The sequence below is a fragment of the Petaurus breviceps genome, unplaced genomic scaffold, assembly GCF_028583685.1.
Source record: "Petaurus breviceps papuanus isolate PSGF00001 unplaced genomic scaffold, PetGlider_PUasm1.0 207, whole genome shotgun sequence".
NCBI classification, from domain to species: domain Eukaryota; kingdom Metazoa; phylum Chordata; class Mammalia; order Diprotodontia; family Petauridae; genus Petaurus; species Petaurus breviceps.
This window is the reverse complement of record NW_027185850.1, coordinates 29972909-29991516: the sequence shown is the minus strand read 5'-3', so window position 1 is coordinate 29991516 and position 18608 is coordinate 29972909. Positions and strand designations below refer to the sequence as shown.

At 51.6% G+C, this 18608-nt stretch overlaps 2 protein-coding genes across 4 annotated transcripts in view; one reads left to right on the top strand and one right to left on the bottom strand.

Moving 5' to 3' along the window:
* The window catches only part of LOC138165032 (target of EGR1 protein 1-like), a 4697-nt gene extending 785 nt beyond the window's left edge, over positions 1 to 3912 (top strand). For 2 of the 3 annotated variants that reach the window (XM_069093105.1, XM_069093106.1), the window contains exons 2-9: positions 235 to 386; positions 1388 to 1521; positions 1641 to 1681; positions 1833 to 1929; positions 2019 to 2177; positions 2353 to 2612; positions 2710 to 2884; positions 2964 to 3912. In XM_069093105.1, the coding sequence (XP_068949206.1) occupies positions 374 to 386; positions 1388 to 1521; positions 1641 to 1681; positions 1833 to 1929; positions 2019 to 2177; positions 2353 to 2612; positions 2710 to 2884; positions 2964 to 3569 (1485 nt within the window). In that variant the 5' untranslated portion in view covers positions 235 to 373 and the 3' untranslated portion in view covers positions 3570 to 3912. The remainder of the gene's footprint in view (positions 1 to 234; positions 387 to 1387; positions 1522 to 1640; positions 1682 to 1832; positions 1930 to 2018; positions 2178 to 2352; positions 2613 to 2709; positions 2885 to 2963) is intronic. The other variant, XM_069093104.1, reaches the window with a different exon arrangement.
* The window catches only part of LOC138165031 (dual specificity testis-specific protein kinase 2-like), a 147326-nt gene continuing 132547 nt past the window's right edge, over positions 3830 to 18608 (bottom strand). The window contains exons 6-11 of the mRNA XM_069093103.1: positions 8894 to 8976; positions 8615 to 8699; positions 8142 to 8225; positions 7946 to 8032; positions 5751 to 5868; positions 3830 to 5628 (exon numbers count right to left, since the gene is read on the bottom strand). Coding sequence (XP_068949204.1) covers positions 4898 to 5628; positions 5751 to 5868; positions 7946 to 8032; positions 8142 to 8225; positions 8615 to 8699; positions 8894 to 8976 — 1188 coding nt within the window. The 3' untranslated portion in view covers positions 3830 to 4897. The remainder of the gene's footprint in view (positions 5629 to 5750; positions 5869 to 7945; positions 8033 to 8141; positions 8226 to 8614; positions 8700 to 8893; positions 8977 to 18608) is intronic.

Sequence of the window (18608 nt, the reverse complement as noted above, 5' to 3'; positions counted from 1 at the left end):
TATTAAATCAGAGGAGCCCCGTGACGTCAGAGCTGGGATTTATCCTGCCCAGGGGGTCAGGTCAGAGAATTCAGTCCTTAGGTAAACACTTATTAACCTCCTGCTGTATGCCAGCCACTCCTCGGCGGGAGGGATGCCCGTCCTAGCAGGGAAGGGTTGGTGCCAAGAGGCAGGAGGGCCCCCGGGCTCCGGCAGCGCCAGGGCGCGCATTGAGTAAGCGCCTGCTGTGTGCAGAAAGCCGGTGGACCAGGCTGTGAAGGACCTGGTGGGGCCTGATTCTGGGGGCATCTGGACGGTCCAAGGACCGGCAGCCGCAGCCGGGAGGGCCGCCCCATAGGGAGGAAGGACACAGCCCAGTCACGGTGGCCCGGAGATGCCTGGGTCAGGTATGGACCTAACGATGGCACTAGCCCACGTGTCCCAAGAGGTGCTGGGTGGTCAGAGGTCTGAGCTGGGAGCTGCGGGGGGGCCTCGAGGCTGACCCCCTCCTAAGGGTGGTGAGTGACACGAGCCAGGCCTAGGGAGCTCAGGGGAGAGCCCCTAGGACAGGGCACCTGACCGAGCGGAGCCTGTGGACGTACCCCCCATGGGCGCAGGCCCCCTTAAGGGTTTGGAGGCAGCCGGTGGTGCAATGGGCAGGGCCTGGCGTCAGGAAGACCAGGTGGGCCTCAGACCCTCCTCTGTGGGGCCCTGAACAAGTCACTTAACTTCTTTCCGCACGACTTTCCTCCTGTGTACAATGGAGATGCGTGCAGCACCTGCCTCTCAGGGCGGGTCATGAAGACAGAAAAGACATTTCCAGAGTGTCTAGCAAACCTCCAAATGCTGCCCGAGTGTGACCGGTTACTGTTGCTTTGTGGTGTGGACACCCAGACCCTTCCCCATCCTGGCCACCCTCCTCTGTACCCTTTCCAGCTTATCACTGTCCTTCCTAGCCCCCACTGCCCCAGGGGCATCTGATCCAGGCCACTGCACTGTTCCCTGTTTATTCCTGGGAGCATTGCCCCACTGGGGGCAGCCCAGAATCCTGGGATCTTGCAGTCTACTAGCACCCCTAGATCTTTTTATACCAGGCAGGCCTCCCTGCTTTATACTTGTGGAGGCAAGGCCCCGAGAATAGTTTCTTGTTAGGCTGGGCCCAGTATTCCAGCTGGGAAGGGGCCTCTTGGACCTTGACTCTCGGCGTTGTCCAAGGCATGGATGAAAGTGTGAAGCAGCTAGCCAGCTTTCCTGGGGAGACCTTCCAAGCTCCATTTTCAGACTGCTCCAAGGGGTTTCACTAGCATCTGGCTTGGTTAGGGCATTTGGGAAGTTCCCAGTCCAAGGTCAGAGGCTGACCCGTGGGGTGTAGCTGTCCTGCCTCCATCCCTTTCTGTCCTCCCCTCAGGTGGTGGCATGGAGCTCCCAGAGATGCCTTGTGCTCTGGTGCCCGTGGTGGACGTGCAGGTGGACAACTTCAAGGACATCTGGCCTTCCATCCTGCTGGCGATCAAGACAGCCAGCTTTGTAGCTGTGGACACGGTGAGGTTCCAGGGGGAGGGGTGATCCTGGGAGGCCCCAGCTTCCAGCAGCTGCTCTGAGCTGGGCTGGCTAAGGCCAAGCTGTGTTCCCTCATTCGCAGCCTCCTCTGCTTCCTGCAGGAGCTGAGCGGTCTTGGAGAGAGGAGGAATTTGCTGAATCAGTAAGCCGAGTCCCTGCCCTTCTCCATGGGTGTCAGAGCTCTGGGAGGGAGCGGCCCTGGGCAGCAACCGGTGGGGTCCCGAGCAGGGGCTGGGGCTGGGACTAGGGCTCCTGACTGGGCTCTTGTTACCCTACATCTTCTGCACCCCCAGTTGCATCGAAGAGCGCTATAAAGCCGTGTCTCGCGCAGCCCGATCACGCTCTGTCCTCTCCCTGGGGCTGGCCTGCTTCAAGAAGCAGAGGAACAAGGTAACTTGGGGCTGCAGGGGGTTAGCTGGGGGCAGCAATGGCCAGGGCTCAGGCCTAAGGCTCAGCCTTCACCTGTGGCTCTCTCCCAGGGGGAGCACAGTTACCTGGTGCAAGTGTTTAACCTCACTCTGCTGTGCATGCAAGAGTATGTCATCGAGCCGCAGTCAGTGCAGTTCCTGGTGCAGCATGGGTTCGACTTTAACCGTCAGTACACACAGGGCATTCCCTACCACAAAGGCGATGACAAGGTATGTGTCCTGCACAGCCCCCTGAGGGTCTGGAGCCCAGTAGAGGAGGCTCCTGAGCTCTGCCCCGGGTGCAGGTGGCAGTGGGTTTAGAGAGCCTGGACTGCTGTTCCATAGGGGGGCTGGGCTCCCAGGAGGTTGGGGCAGAGGAGCCACCTCTGCCTCTCATGGCCTGCAGGGGGACGAGAGCCGTGGCCAAGGGGTCCGCATGCTGTTCCTGGAGCTAATCCGTGCCCGCCGGCCGCTGGTGCTACACAATGGACTGATAGACCTGGCCTTCCTCTATCAGAGCTTTTATGCTCACCTGCCAGACAAGCTGATCACTTTCACTGCTGACCTCTTCGAGATGTTCCCAGCTGGGATCTATGATACCAAGTATGCTGCAGAGTTCCATGCCCGCTTTGTGGCCTCCTACTTGGAGTATACCTACAGGAAGTGGTAAGGGAGCCTGGCGCTGCCTGGGAAGTGGGCTCCAGGGCCTGGCTGGGGAGGGGTGTGGAGGCCCCAGAAAACACATCATGTCTGCTGATTGCAGTGAACGGGAGAATGGGAAACATCGAGTTGCTGGAGCCCCCCACTTGGTCTTGGAGTTCTGCAGCTATCCATCCAGCATGGACGCCCACATTGACTATCGCTGCTGTCCTGTGCCTGAGGCCCGTGCCCACCTAAGCCCCAACCCTTCCACCTCTAACATCTGTGACTCTTTCTCTGTGAGTGTCTTTCCAGAGATGGGGGGTGTTGGGGGAACTGAGAATCTCCTTTCTTCTTGCCTTATCTCTTCTCTTTTAGGCCTATGGCTGGTGTCCCCTGGGGCTACAGTGCCCTCAGTCCCATGATGTGGACCTCATCATCAGCACAGATGAGGCCATGGAGGACAGGAGGAGGCGACGAGGGGGCCGGCGGAGGAAGCGCTGGAAGGGAACGTCAGGCCAGGCCCCGGCTGTGCCTGGGAATGGGCCAACCCCCCAAAAACAGACCTGCAGGGAAGACCATGAGTTTGAGGTGGAGGATGGGGCCCACCCCGTAGAGAGCGAGGCTGAGGATGTATCTTTGTCTGGCCCGGAGCCATGCTCCAGTGAGGACATGGAGCCAGAGTTGGAGCTGGACCTAGAGCCCGGGCAAGGAGCTGGGCAGAGCTCTGGGTCTCGGGGGGCCAGGATGGGAGGGGGGCTACACCGTGCTGGCTTTGATGCCTTCATGACAGGCTATGTCATGGCCTATATGGGGGTGAGTGGGGGTTTGCAGCCGAGTGGTGAGGATCCTTGGTTGCCAGAGTGCCACAATAAAGTATATCTGAGTGGCAAGTCTGTGCCTCTGTCCATAGCCAAGAGCCACTTCTCCAGGACCTCCAAAGCCCACTGTGAGAAGATGAAGCTGGCCTGGGGCAGCAGCTAAGCCGGTCTCCTTCCTGCCCAGCTCCCAGGCCCTCAGGGGGGAGGCTGGGCCCCTGGGCTTCCTCTTCTCTGACTGGCCCTTGTACTCCCCCCACATGTGGAAGAGGGTTATAGTTAGGGCCTGGGTCAGGACAGTTAAAGCCTGAGATGACAGGCTTATGGGCCCAGCCTTGAGGCTCTCTCTGGCCAACCGAGAGGGGAGAGGATTCCTGTGGACAGCACCCCCTTCCCAGGGGCCCAAGAAAGCCAAGTCTGACCAGCTACCTGCAACTCTTTTAATTTTTAAATCTGAAAGCAACTTGGTAAAGTTTTACAAAAAAAAAAAAAAAGAAAGAATGAAACAATTTAACCGCTTTGTCTTTGGTTCTGCTTGCGGCTCCACCAGAATAGCCCTCCCTCCCACCAAAATGACTCATTTTGCTTGACACATCCCTAAACATACACATTAGAAATGTGGTTTGCAAAGCCAGCTTGGGCAGTGTTAACACATGGGGCTGAGGGCCAGGCCCAGGAAGTGGCCAGAGCCCCTGTTCCTGGTTGTGAGGTGAGCTATTTACAGATGGCCAAGTTTTAAGACTCCTTCATAAATATGAAAATAGACACGTCATCTGAACTGTACCAAATGTTCTAAATTCATGAACCCCAAGGATAGGCGGCCCTGCCAGGTCCTGCCTGCCCTTGCCCCCCACCCCCCTTGCATAGAATCCACCCTCAGGACAGTAGGACTGGAGCGGTAAGTGCAAACGAGATTTGAAATTCAAGTGTTGTATACTGGCAAGAAGTGTCCACGTCCTCAGGTGGGAGCGCGGCTGCTCATTTGTCCATATCTGCATCAAATCTTAGCCCCACACTCCAAATAGGAGCTTACAGCCACTGGAGACCTTGCAGTGGGGCTAGAGAGACTGGTGTGCACACCCCCACCATGCCCCCAACTGAGCTACGCTGGGAAGTGAGGAAGGCTGCTCCTTTGGAGTTAGCTGGGGATTGGGATGGCCTGTCTGGTCCCCGGAATGGTCAGGAGATAGGACTGGTGAGGTGGCAGAGAATGCTGGTTCAAGGTTTGGAGAGCCTCAGCAGCTCCCAGCCTAGACTTTGATTTAACTGAGGCTGAGCTCTGGACCAGTGATGAGTGTGGCTCTCCTGGCCCCACGTGAGGCAGGCTCACTGCCCACTCTGTCTCTACCCTCCCTGAGGAGGAGTAGGATGCAACAGGCCTCAGCCAGGGCCAAAGACCATGGAGCCTGGCCAGGTTCAGGTTTTGTAAGAAGTCACCCTGAGCCAGAGTTTCTGGCCCCCTAGTCTGAAAAAGGGGCCAAGCTCTGACCAGGCTCACCCATCATATTCTCCCTGCCCTTGACTGCCCCTGCTGCCTGCTACAGCCCCAGCTTGGCTAGGTAGCAGGTTCTGGGACATCTGGGAATCCTCCACTTCCATGGCCTCTGGGGCTAGGGGTCCAAAGCCATTCTCTTCCTGGGGGCTCACAGCACAAGAATAGTCCATGGCTTCCTGTTCCGAGGCATGTGAGGAGGTCGGGCCCCGGAAGGGTGGGATCGCCGTGACCCCGTACTTAAGGCTGCTGAGTAGACGCAGAGGGCCCTCAAAAGGGGTCTCTTCTCTTCCCCCAAAGGGGCAAGCCTCTTGTTGCAGAAACTCAGGGCAGCTGGGCAGAGAGCGCCACCGGCGGAGAGGTGCAGCCACAGGCTCCTGCCACTCCGCAGGAAGCCGGCTGATACCCCCCCCAGAACCCCCAGGCCCAGGGGCATCCAGGTCAAACACCAGAGAGATGACTGACTTGCTGGGCATGTCAAAGAATTTGATTTTGCCCCCCTTGAGGTCCTGGCGGGCACTGAAAGGATTGATCTTGGGAATGTGGGTTCCTCCACCACGGTGGGGCACATAGGAGGGATCTAGTACGCTCACTGCACGGGGGGCTTTGTGGGTGAAGATGTCCGACTGACTTCGGGACAACCAGATGGTGCGGCGTGGGCGAGGAGACTTGGGTGGAATCTTGTCATCCAGGGAGCTGGGCCGCTTCACACCAGGGCCCTTCTCCAGGAGGCCTGAAAGTGTGGAGGCTAGCTGTCAGGGCTCACTCGGCCCTCCTGCTCCCCAGCTGCCCAGTCCCTCACGTCCCCCCTCCCCTCAGACTCCTCCCTGCCTCAGGGCGCCTGCTGGCTCTTACCCTTGGTAATGGACATGGGCTTTCTGTCTTTCTCCAGTTCTTCCTCCTGTAAGCAGCTCAGAGTCTCTTCTAGGGTCCTTACAATTTCAGCAAATGGGGGCCGGAGCTTTGGGTCCATCTGTGAACACAGCAGTGGGAAGTGGGAGGGGGTGGGAGGACCCACAGCCAGCTGTCCTCTGGGGATGGGAGGAGGGTTCTGTCCTCAGCAGAAAACTAAGAATGGCAAAATTTCAGGGCCAAGAGGGCCTCAGGTCAGCCATTCCCAGGCCAACCTCAAACATCCATCTGCCTCTATTTCTGGAGGTATCATCTCTCCCATGAAGCCTTCATCAGGGCCAGACAGGGGGCCAAGCTCTAGGGCTGCAAAGAAAGGCAAAGAATCCTTGCCTTCAAGGTACTTCTGATCTCATGGAGGAAAACAATGGACAAGTAACTGTGTAGAAGACATTACTGCTTCCTGTAAGATGGCCCTCACAGAAGACAAGAGAAGTCACATTGTCATTCTGAGCCTGTTTCCCCCATCACAAAATCTCATTATAGGAAAGAAACTCAGTGGGAACAAGACTGCCTCCCTCTCTATTCCAGAAACAAGTGGCCTCTACTTGCAGACCTCCAAGGATGTAGAGATCACTACCTCTCAAGACAGCCCATCCCACTTAGGGAGGGTTCACATTGTTGGGAAATTCTTCTAGACTTACCCAGCTCAGTCGGCCTCTCTGTGGCCTTCTCCCTTGGCTGCTGGCTCTGCCCTATGGGTCGAGCAGAGCAAGACTGACCCTCCTCCACAGCAGCCTCTCAAACACCTGGAGCCAGGGATCCTCTGGGGGCCTCCCTGAATGTTCTTTCTAGGCTAAACATCCCCAGGTCATTCCCTGGAGCCTCCTATGGCATGAAGCTCAGGCCCTTCCTCTTGCCTGCCTTCCTCTGGACACTCCCAGCCCATTCCAAGCCCTTTTCAGACCCCAGGGCTCCAGAGGAGGCCCAACTCTCACCTCTTTAGTCCTTCTGAATGCAGCCCCACAGTGCACCAGGCTTTGTCTGCCTTAACACACTAGTGTATGAGTGAAATTCTGGTCCACTAGGACCTCCAAGTCTTTCCCAGACAAGTCCATCCAGTCAGGATTCCCACTATCCTATACCTATGAAGGTGACACTTTGGTGACTTTGTCCCCCTGAATTTGACCTGCTGTCCCTTGCTGAGACCCTTTTAGCTTCAAACTCTGTCATCTAGTGTGTCCACATGTGCCCTCCCCTACCCTCGCCATTGCAGAAGGAGCTCATCTGCTATTTAATGAGTGTGGCACTGATGCCTTTACCTAACCAGTGGTACAGGGCCACGCACAGTCAGTCAACAAACCCTGAAGAAGTACATGCTATGTGGCAGGCACCGTCCCTGCTCTTAGGAGCTCCCAGGCTAACGGGGGAGACAAGACACAAACCACTCTGCAGAGTCTGGCACCAGCCAGGGCAGGGGCAGTGGCATGAGGAGGGGCTGGGGAAGGCTTCCTGTAGAGGGTGGGATTGGAGGGGGCCTGAAGGGAGCCAGGGAAGGCAGGAGGTGGAGATGAGGAGGGAGAGTGTTCCAGGCCCAGGGGTGGCCCAGAGCAGAGAGGCAGGGTGTGGTGTTTGTGGACTAGCCAGAGGCCAGGGTCACGGGATGGAAGAGTACATAGATGGGTAAAACAGAACGAGAAGACTGGAAGGGGCCAAGCTATGCTGGGCTTTGAACACCAAAGAAAGGACTTTGTGCTGTCCTGGAGGCGACAGGGAGCCATTGAGGCTCACTAAATACCGCAGCTGTTATCTATTTGTTCAGCATGCTGTCTCCCACCGGTTACATCAGAGACCCTGTTTTTGCCTTTCTTTGTACCCAGAACACTTCACACGGTGCCTGGTATATAATGCAGTAAACGATCAATAAATGCTTGTTGACTGACACCCTGGTCCCCCCAGAGCAGGTATGGATTCCCTGGAAGCCCTTGGAGGTACACAGAGGCAGACTACAGCTCAGTCGTTAGCCATTAGAGCTGCCCACGAGTGATGGGGGCTTCCTGGTGGGGGACTAGGCTGAAAGGAGGATTATTGGTTAGAAGATGGGAGCTCAGGGACAGGCTAAGCGGGTGCCTGTGAGGTCCGCCCCATCCTGGGCGTCAGAGCCCTGGTTATGGCCACAGCAGAGGAGACAAGGGACTCACATTGCAACAGTTAAAGGCAAGCTGCAGGAAGTCCGGGGGACAGTCTCCCACCATGTGCTGGAAGGCATCATAGTCCAGGCCGAAATTCTGTGAATGAACAGGGAGGAAGAGGGTGGGGATCCATGACACTTGGCCCCCACTAGGCCTTGGAGAAAGCATTGTCCCCGCTGGGCCACCCTGGCCAGGTCTCACTCACCTCTGTCCGGGGCAGATAGTCTGGATCGGCCTGGATTCGGGCGATGATCTCACAGAGGATGATCCCATAGGAGAACACATCAGCCTGCAGTGATAGGGATGGTAAGTCAGCCCCCACCCCCGACCCTGAAACTCAGACCATTTACCCAGATCCTGTACAGTTTATCTTCCTTTATTCTGGAAGTCACATTAGGGGGTGATGAGCCTGGGGAGGGCACCCAGAGCAAAGCATCAGCACCCCACCCCCAAAGCTACAGGCCAGACCAGACCCTTCCAAACAGCCCCCATGAGCCCCTGCAAGCCCCAGTGTTGGCCACAATTCAGTCTGTGCTTCCTGCTGCCTGTCCAGGGACCAGCTCTTGAAAGGAGGGCACAGGGCAGGAAAGGAATGTCTTTGTTTCCCCCAGGTGCGGGGGTCAGCTCAGTGCCTCCACTAGCCTCCCTATCCCCTGACACAGGGACCCTCACACTCACCTTCTCATTGTACGGTTCATCTCTGAGAACCTCTGGTGCCATCCAGAAAGGAGAGCCCACCACTGCCAGCTTCTCACTTCCTGAACTGAAGGAAAGGGGAGAGAAAGAGTTCCACAGCAAGACATGGGGCTGCCTAGAGGCTTGGGGAGCCCTGGGCCGGCTGGCCAGTGGGCCCTCCCCACCCTGGCAGGGAGCGTGGAGGCTGGGCATTAGCTCTGAGGTCCCAGGAACACCAAGGCTTGACGCCCCTGGGCCTCTCTCTTCAGAAGGGTCACCTACCTGCAATCGGGAATTTTCTCAGCTAGGCCAAAGTCAGCCACCACAGCAGAGTAACTGTTCTCCTCATTCTTAATCAGGCAGTTCTGCATTTTCCAAAAAGAGGAGAAAACAAGACAGTGTAATCTGACTCTCTGAGCACATACTGGCCTCCTTCCCCAGTTCTGGCATGTCCAGGGTATGCCTGGGCACCTAGGATCATTGGATTTGAGGGGTCTTAGATGCCATTGAGTCTAACCCCCTCATTTTACGGATGAGGAAACAGAGGCCCACAGAGGGGATGTGGGCTGTCCAGGAGATGCACAGCTGCCTCCAAGCTATTTCAGCTTGTCTCTATCGAGCTGTCAGGCTATGCTGTACTCCCCTATAATCCCACTCTAGGAGAGTCTATACACAGCCATCCCCTGCCACAGCTCTTGGCTTCAAGGAAATGGTTCTGGCTCCACATGTGGATGGAGCCCCAGGGAAAGGAAGGCAGAAACTGGGGGTTTCAACAAAAGTCAGTTGTGACATTGCTGAGCCTCTAGGCTCCCTGATCCTGAGAGCACAGAACCAGCAGTAAAAGCAAGCCTTGTAAGGGGACCCTTCACCGCAGGATTCTCAGAAGCCTGCCTTTGCTCCCCATGGCCTACTGAAGTCGGCGCTCCAGCTGGGCATTGCCTTCCTCCAGCATCTGGTCCTAACTTGCTTGTCAATCCTTCTCACCGCTCCAGTCTAAGTACTCTGGGAATTAGCTACAGCAGCCTGCTTGCCTAACAGACAAGCCCCATGCTTTCCTACCCCCTAGCCTTTGCTCCCAGTTCCCCGAATCTGTAGGTCTGGACCCCCAATTCCTGTGGTCGTCTCCACTGCTGCCTCTTCCATGAAGCCCTGTGGGATGCCATTAGTCGCTGAGCTCCTAAAGCACTTGGGCCTCAGCACATCTTGTCTTCCTCTCTGGGTGGGTGGAATATCTGCCAGAAGCCCAGGGAGCACCCCATAAACAGAGAACATTGCTCATCTCCAGAGCCCCCAGGGCACCTCGCGTGTGGTAGGCAGGTGCTCAAAAACCATCTATTCCTTAACAAGCTTTAGATGGCTACAGATTCCAGGGTCTAGGAAGAGATTCAGAGATGGTCCAGACAGCCTAATTGTAGACGTGAGATACGGGCACAAATATGAAACAGAAAAAGGGGAGAGAGGCAAAGTACAAAAGCCCAGAAGGCCTAGGGAAGGAAAGCTCATATATAACAAGAACCTGGGGAAGCCTGGCTTGAAAGGACAGGCAAGTGTGGACGGTGGCAGGGAGCAGACAAAAAGGTAGTCTCGGGCTAGGAGTCACACAAAGATGCAAAGGAAGGCACAGCACGGGCTTCTGAGCAATGATGAGTCGTCATGTTGGCAGAGTCAAGGTGCAGGGAACACAGATCATGCCAGGCAGAAGAGAGTGGGGCAATGGAGACCCACTGAAGGCTTTTCAGCAGGAGACTCATGGTCAGAGCTGGATTTGAGAAGCTGTTAAGTATACAGATGAGCTAAAGGATTTTGCTAACTAACTTGTGGCAATAACCGAAACAGGATAAGACAAATGACGTCCAAAATCCCAGTTAGGACTGACTCGCCACAAGCTGGGCCCTGCCCGCCATGGCTCCCCTCCAGTCAATGCAGGACTTTGCCAGTTCTCCCTCTTTCTGAGTAATGTCAGGGCCAGAACGCCTGACTCAGGAGTCAATTCTGAGGCCAATGAAGCCCCATGTGACCCTAACTGGTTCTCTGGGCCACACTGTAAACTTCCTTGGAACCTGCCAGTAGAGCCTTACATTTCTATTTCCCCTGCCCAACCCAAAAGGAGCCAGCGGTTTTGTTTTGTACTCCTCTCCACCCCACACTGGCAACCCAGGCCTTGCTCACTGGTCCCCCAGGAGGCATGGCCCTAATCACTTGCCAGGGAAGTGGGCCCCACTCCAGCCTTCCTAAGGGCAAATCAATGCCCCCATTCACAGGTGGCCTGCCAAGAAGAGGGGAGTAAATCAGACCTGCTCACCTCTGATCCCAGTCTCCTTCTATCACCCCTAAATCCCACAGGAGAGACCTTTCTCTTCCTCTGTTAAAAAAGCAAATCTCAGGACTCAGACTCTGGCCTTCAAGGCTAGATCTAAAGTCTTAGTTGTTTCATGATCCTGGAAAATTGCCCCTTGTTAGGCCGCTTGGCCAGTGTCAACTATCTACAGAGAGGCTCTATTGCTCTGTTATCTTGAATCAAAGCACCCATTGATCCAGGATCCAAGTTCCTGTGCTTACCTTAAACCACCCTGGAAAATACTCAGCTTCCATCTGACTCTTTACCAGAGTTTCTCAACTTGGACATGGTGGGCACTGTCCCAGAGCCCATCCTTACAATGGGACAGAGGACCAGGGTTCGGTTCCTCTCATTTGTCTTTCCTAGTCCCTAATCACCCAGAAGCTAACTTCATGGGGCTCCTTCAGACAGGGTCAATAACACATTTAACTTCCACTGGGCAGCAAGAAGGCTTCAAGGCAGAGAGGAGGAGAATACAGACAACCCTGGCCTTGGGAACCAGAAAACCCTGGATTGAAATGCTAGCTCTTCCATTCAGGACTTTGAATTGCACTAAATCTGTTTGGTTACCTTTAAAGCTGGGCTAAATCACACCTGTATCAACTAGCTTAGAGGGGTGTTGTGATAAACAACTGAAATCACATCAACTGATTTATGAAGCTCAAAACAGCCATGATTATTATGGCACCATGAAGAGCTCTTAACCAAAGGTCCTGCCCTGCCCACCTGTAATGGAAATGCAAATTTAAAGATCTTCCCTGCCCCTAGGCTAAAATGCACCTGGAGCCTGGTGTGGGAGGCTTGTTTTTCAGTAGATACTTCTAGATTGGCCAGTGGGTCCAGAAGGTTGTTACATTCTCTGAGCCAGGAGAAGGCTAAGCCCTGATGTGTAGCTTTGTTTTGGGGCTCACTTTGAGAAGTGTTCTGTGATTTGATGAAACTCTGGGCTAGCCGTTGTCCAGAGTCCCCCGGCTTTGAAACCCAGATGTTGTTTGGTATGGATGTAATGGTTGGACAGTTTGGAAATCTGTCTACTTGGATCTGTTTCTGTCTTGATAATTCTGCCTGTATATTCTGAAGTTCGGGGTGCTGACCTTTTTCCCCTGAACGAGGTAAAGGATACATGTTTGACTGATTAAAGTAAGCTTGTTAACCCATTTTGAGTTGCTTTCCTTTATCAAAGCAGATCCAAGAACCTGTGTGAGCAGCCACCCTGGGGACGCTGGGGTGCTTGCTGCTATACCACCCTTGTAAGCCCACCTAGATCCACAACTTGTTATTTCTCCCCTAGCTTAAGGATGCTACAAAAGTGTTGGCCAGGGTACATCCTTGTTCAGACCCCACCACTAGGATGTGGCACAGGCAGCCCCATTTGTGTGTACTCAAGAAGCTTCCCAACTCTTCTGCCTAGCCAGGGTAGGGGGGGCCGACCTGAGGCCCTCCACAGCCTCACATCAAAGTCACTGCCGTCTGAAGCAGCCCTGACAGCTGCAGCAAATTCAGAAAACTGATGATGCTGGGCTCAGCCTAGGATCCCTGCAGGTCACAGGCAGACTTGGGAAAGCTATCAGAGGTCATCAAACATGGTCGGGACCTGAACATATACTTCCTCACCAAATGCAGACAAGAGGTCATTTCATCTTTGCTTGAGGCCTCATAGGGAAGCAGAAATGGTAACTTGCTGAAGCAGCCCACTCCTCTGGAGTAGCCCTCCTGGTTATAGATTGAAGCTCATCGCTCCTCCAGAAGAGAGCCCCAGATACTTCCTCTGGGTCCATCCCTATCCTGGCTGTCCTCCAGCTTTTCAATATCCTTCAAATGTTCAGAGCAACCATTTGGCTCATAACAGTGCTGTGAGATAAGTCACACAGTGACTTGCCTCTCTGGTCACCAAGCTGGACAGTACCTAAGTAAGAGGACACTTTGTTGGCAGCTGGTGGCATGGTGGACAGGTTGCTAGACCTGATGTCAGGAAGACCATGGTACAAATACGGCCTGAGATCCCTACTAGCTGAGTGAGCCAGGGCAACTCAGGCAACCATCTGCCTCAGTAATCACCTTTGTAAAATAGGGATAATAATAACACCTGCTTCCCAGGATTTGTGTGAGGACAAAATGAGATAATAGTGGCAAAGTGCATTGCAAACTCTAAAGTGAGATCTAAATGCTATTATTATTGTAAATCCTAACAATTTGGCACCAGGGCCAGTCAAGATTTTGCCTGTAATGCTTGCAGCCTCCTCAGATGGTTTGTACTGACAGCTGTAGCACTAGCAGAGGCTAGAAAGACAACTTTCTAGCAGTTCTACTCTCTATGGGGCTGCTTGCTCAGAATTAAGGTCCAGTAAGACTTGGAGGTGACACCCCTCCCATCACAGGGCTTCTTACTGAAATGCTGAATTAAAAAAAAAATAAACGAAAGAAAGGCTAGGCCCCAGGAAGAGAAGGCACAACTCATTTTCTGAATTCAACTCAGATGTTTCTTCTGTTTTCTCTGCCAGGGGGTTTGATCATGAACTCAGAAAAATGGCTCAAAAATAGGCAATAGGGACTTGAAACCCAAGCTCCAAAGGAAACAGTTAAGAGTGTCAGATTACCCTGGCTGAGTGTGGGTCACCAGGCTCAGACAACCTAGAGCTCAGACTGAACTGAAGGGCCTGGCTGCTGTGACTAATGAACAGGGCTAAGTGATCTCTGAGTAACCAGAGGGGATGCTGTACCAGAGGACAGAGAAAAGGCAAATATCTCAATTTTCAATAAAAGAGAAGAGGGTGAAATCTCTAAACCAATGGTTCTTACCCTTTCTTTGTGACATGGAGTTCTTTTTAGCTCAGTGAACTGAGCTCACAGTGAACATAGCTCACAACTATGTATGGATCTCTTTTGGGAATGCTTTTAAATGCAAAAGATAAAACACAAAGAATTGGAAAAGAAATAAATTATATCAAAATAAAGATATATTTTTTTCCCATTCCAGTTCACAGACCCCATGAAATCTCTCCATGGATGCCAGGTAAAGAAGTCCCACCAAAAATTCCAGGCCAGTGAGAATGACCTTCTTTGCAGGATGTGTTCCTGCCTCTCCTTTGAGGCTGTCTGCAGCACAGGGGACCATCCCTTCCCTGTCCTCAGCCTGGGCCAGGTCCCTTTTATGTGTGGTCTTCCCCCACTAGACTGTAAGACCCCTGGCGGTTGGGGCAGCCTTGCTTTTTGATATTTGTACTCAGAGAACCTGACACAACATCCGATATGGAGTCTGCTTTAAAAATGCTTGCTGAGGTGACCTGACCTTAATTTCTAGGAAAATTCTAGAACATGTCAAAGGTATGATTTATGAGCACTGAGAAAAAGGAAGCAATAATTCCCAAGCTAGAGTAGGCAGACTACATCAGGGAAGGCCATTGGCACAGTGCAACATCCACCTGGGCTGAGATAAGACGACTGGCAAAGCTTTTCCACACTATCTTCTGACAAGTTGGAGAGAAGTGGATTAGATGATAGTAGTTAGGTCAACCCAGAGCTGGCTGAATGGCTGGACCCAAAAAATCTCATCCGTGGGGCAGCATCAGCCTAGAGGGAGGGCTCTAGGAGGTACACAGGGAGATGTTTCTGGCTTCTGATACAGGTACTTTTTTATCAAGGGCATGCTCTTCAAATCTGTCAATGAAGCCAAGTTGGTAGGAATGAGTAACATGTCGGATGGCAGAGTTAAGACTCAGAAAGGTCTCAATAGGTCAGTCCACATAAAGTGAAGTAGGTCATGGAAGTGGCTTGCCCAGGTGGAGAGAAGCTGAGAGGTGTGCAATGCTGGGAAGCAGAAGGTCTAGTCAGTCACTATGAGTGGTGCTGCTGGCATCTCCCAGGACTCTGCTGGGCTTATCATATCAATGCTAAAGCTCAGTTGTCCTTCTCTACTGTGCTGGGCAAAGCTGTGGCTAGACAGGACTCAGGCCAAAACCAAAGTGTCTCATACTTCATCTTTTACCTTAGGACTTAGTTCAGGACTGACCTAAGCTATCAGGTCTTCTATGAATAGGGGATTTCTACCAGTGGGTGATATAAGACTAAAGAGATTCTAGGGTCAGTCTCACACACTAACACTCACACTCACACTCAAACACACACATTTTTCTAAGCAAAGGATCCTGGAGATGTTTATATGGAAGGATCTTATCTCTCTATCTATCTCCTGAATTCTCTGCTTAGAAGATAAACCCATGGAAACTGATGAGATCCTTGAGAAAGCAGAGAGCCAGGGACACTCTGGAATAGACCACATTGATGGGACAGGACAGGGATGCTGGTCCAGAGGAAAGAGTGTTTCTAAGAATCAGGAAAGAACAGCATTATCAAAACTCAGGGAGGAGGAAGTGTCTGGGAGGAGAGGATGGTCAACAATGTCAAAAGAGGCAATGAAGTCAAGAAATCTAAGAGATGACAACAAGCTGCTGGACCTGACAATTAAAAGTTCATGGGGCTTTCCAGCCCTGTGAACTGATACGGAGTGAAGTGAGCAGAACACGAAGAACAGAAACAGCGATACTGTATGATGATAAACTGCAAATGACTTAGCTATTCTCAGCAATACAACGCTCCAAGACAATCCCAAAGGGTTCATTACATAAAATGTCATCCACCTCCAGAGAAAGAACCAATGGAGTCTAAATGCAGATTGAAGCTTTCTTTCTTTTTCTTTCTCAAAATGACTAATATGGAAATGTTTTACATGACTATACATATATAACCTATATCAGATTGCTTACCATCTGGTGGGGCAGGGAGGAGAGGGAGGGATAGAATTTTGAATTCAAAACTTTAAAAACAAACCCACAAATGTTAAAAATTGTTTTTATTGGGGTGGCTAGATGGAGCAGTAAATAAAATACCAGCCCTGAAGTCAGGAGGACCTGAGTTCCAATCCGGCCTCAAACACTTGACACACTTACTAGCCATGTGACTCTGGGCAAGTTATTTAATCCCAATTGACCTCCAAAAAAAAGCAAAAAAAACCTGTCAAACAGTGGTGCAGGTTGCCTTCAGAAGTCCTTTGAGCAGGGGCTGGATGTCTAGTGCTCTAGGCTGTTGCAGAGGTGACTACTTTTAAGCATGGGTTTGACTAGATGGCCACTGAGATCCCCTCCAAGTCTCCAAATCCTCCAAGTCTGAGTCCCAGTGGAAAAGAGATTCCCAAGGAAGGGGGAAATCCTCCAGATTTTCCTATTTACAAATGGCTCTGTGCTACAGCTAGCAGCCTGCACCTTGCAATGCTTTGGGGCCAGTAATTGAGATCCATAGTCCCTCAGGGCAAAAACAACTTGGGTGAAGACTGCTGGTTGCTGGACTTTGACAGGCAACTGGATAGAGAACCCATAAAGCCAGATCATCAGTACAATGACCTTGAATATATCCTATGGTGGACAATGACTTGGGTCCTAAACTGAAGAAGGAAAGTGGGTTTGAATCCTTTTGGGAAATTTGTTGTTCAGTTGTTTCAGCTGTGCCTTACTCTTTATGACACCATTTAGGATTTTCTTAGCAAAGATACTAGAGCGGTTTGCCATTTCCTTCTCTAGTTCATTTTATAGATGAGGAAACTGAGGCAAAAGGGTTAAGTGACTTGCCCAGGGTCACACAGCTACTAGGCCAGATTTAAACTCAGGAAGATGAGAGTCCTTCTGACTCCAGGCCTGGAGCTCTATTCATTGTAACACCTAGTTGCTTCCCTCCTCCCCATTTTGGGAAATGGCATGGTGTATTAGTTAGTCTGTCAGTTAATAAGCATCATGATACACCTACTAAGTGCCAGGGATACAAACAAAAGCAAACAATCCTGCCCTTGAGCTCACAGTCTACTGAAGGAGAAAATAACTGTGTCCAAGTATTTATTCAGCATTTGCTATGTGCTAGGCATTGGGTATAAACATAAGCAAAGGGAAAGGCAAGTCTGCCCCCCAAAGAGTTTGCATTTTAATGTGGGAAGGTAATATATAAAAGAGAGCTGGAAAGCAGTAAGAGATGGTGGGAATACAGCTGGGTGGGAGCACAGTGGTGAAACCTGGAGAGTTGGAAGCAGAGGCAGAAGGAGAATAAAGCATGGTTGCTCTCAGCTATCCCTCAAAATGGAAGTTCTTAGAGGAACTCACCAATGGGAGAAGTAAACAAGACAGTAGGCAGAATTCTGAACTTCAAGCCAGGGAGACCCAGGTTCAAGTTCTATTTCTGACCCTTACTAGCTGTGTGATCAGCAGAAAATCACATAAGTCTCCCTGAAGCTGAGCCAATTCTTTAGGACTACAAATATAGACAGAATGAGATCTGATTCAGTGGCAAGAGTTACTATAGCCAGGAAATCATGGGTCCTTGGTGTCTGACATGTTCTTTCACTGATACTCTATGACTGTGAGTTACAGATTGGCAGTGCTGAAAAATTAAAAGCTGAAGGTCACCCAGAAAGCAATGGAGAAGTAGATAATGAGAATGATCAGGTTATAATATGTTCCCTACCATGAATGGCACAAAAAGTGTGGCATAAAGGACATTATCAGAGAGCTAGATGACCAGAGAACAGGGTAGGCTGGTCCATCAGCCAGAGTTGACAGTTTACATTCTCCATTTGTATCCATACAAAGTCAAGAAGACTCCTGGAGGGTTTTCACAAAGCTGGGGACTAACAAGAGAACTGGGGCCAGAGTGTCACAAAGAGGAAAGGGCCCAGAGAAGCTGAGGCCTGCAGCCCTGGGGGAGCCCAAAGGCCAGTTACTGCACCTCCCTCCTTTTCCAGGCACATATCCTCCCTATTGTTTATACTACCTGATCCCAAGTCAGAATGGCTAAAATGTGGCATTTACCTATATACACAGCCCCACTCATCTCCATGACTCTTTGGTACCCTGGTCATTCTTCTCTGACTGCATATGGAGCTCTGAGAGTTGCAGTCACTAAGCGTCACCACAAGGAGGCATATTTAGCCAGAGATACTTGGCTCTTGGCAGAGAAGTCATTGGGATACAGATACCACGGTTTATGCAAACAGATTCAAGGGATAGAAAAGGCTCTTTGTGGGTGCCTCAGCCCAGTGCAGCCCAACCCCTGAGAAGTGAATGGAATGCTCACATCTCTGCTTCTTAAGTAATGTCCCAAAGAAGTTGACCCACTAGAATTTAAAATCCAGGATTCAGATCAGATTTAGGTGGGTCTGACCAGACCTGAGTCAGTGTTTTTTTTTTTTTTTGGCTTGGCCCAAAGATGAGAGAAGTCCACCAAGAGTAGAACAGGTCATTACAGACAAAGGAAATAAACCCCTAACTGTGAGATCTCTCAGTCTGGAGATGATCACTTAACCAATAAGAATTTACTGAGTTCCCATTATGTGCCAGGCATGGTGCCAGGTGCTGGAAGTACACAAAAATGAAACCATTCCTACCCTCCAGTAACATCTATTCTATCAGAAAAGAACATATATATACACAAATAAGTATATATGTGTGTGTGTGTGTATATATATATAAAATATAGGGGATGGGACCAAAACTGGGATTCTAATCATAGAGCAAATTCTCCCCAATTATGCAGGTTCGCAGCTTTATGCAATATATAGAGGAAGGAAGGAAGGAAGGAAGGAAGGAAGGAAGGAAGGAAGGAAGGAAGGAAGGAAGGAAG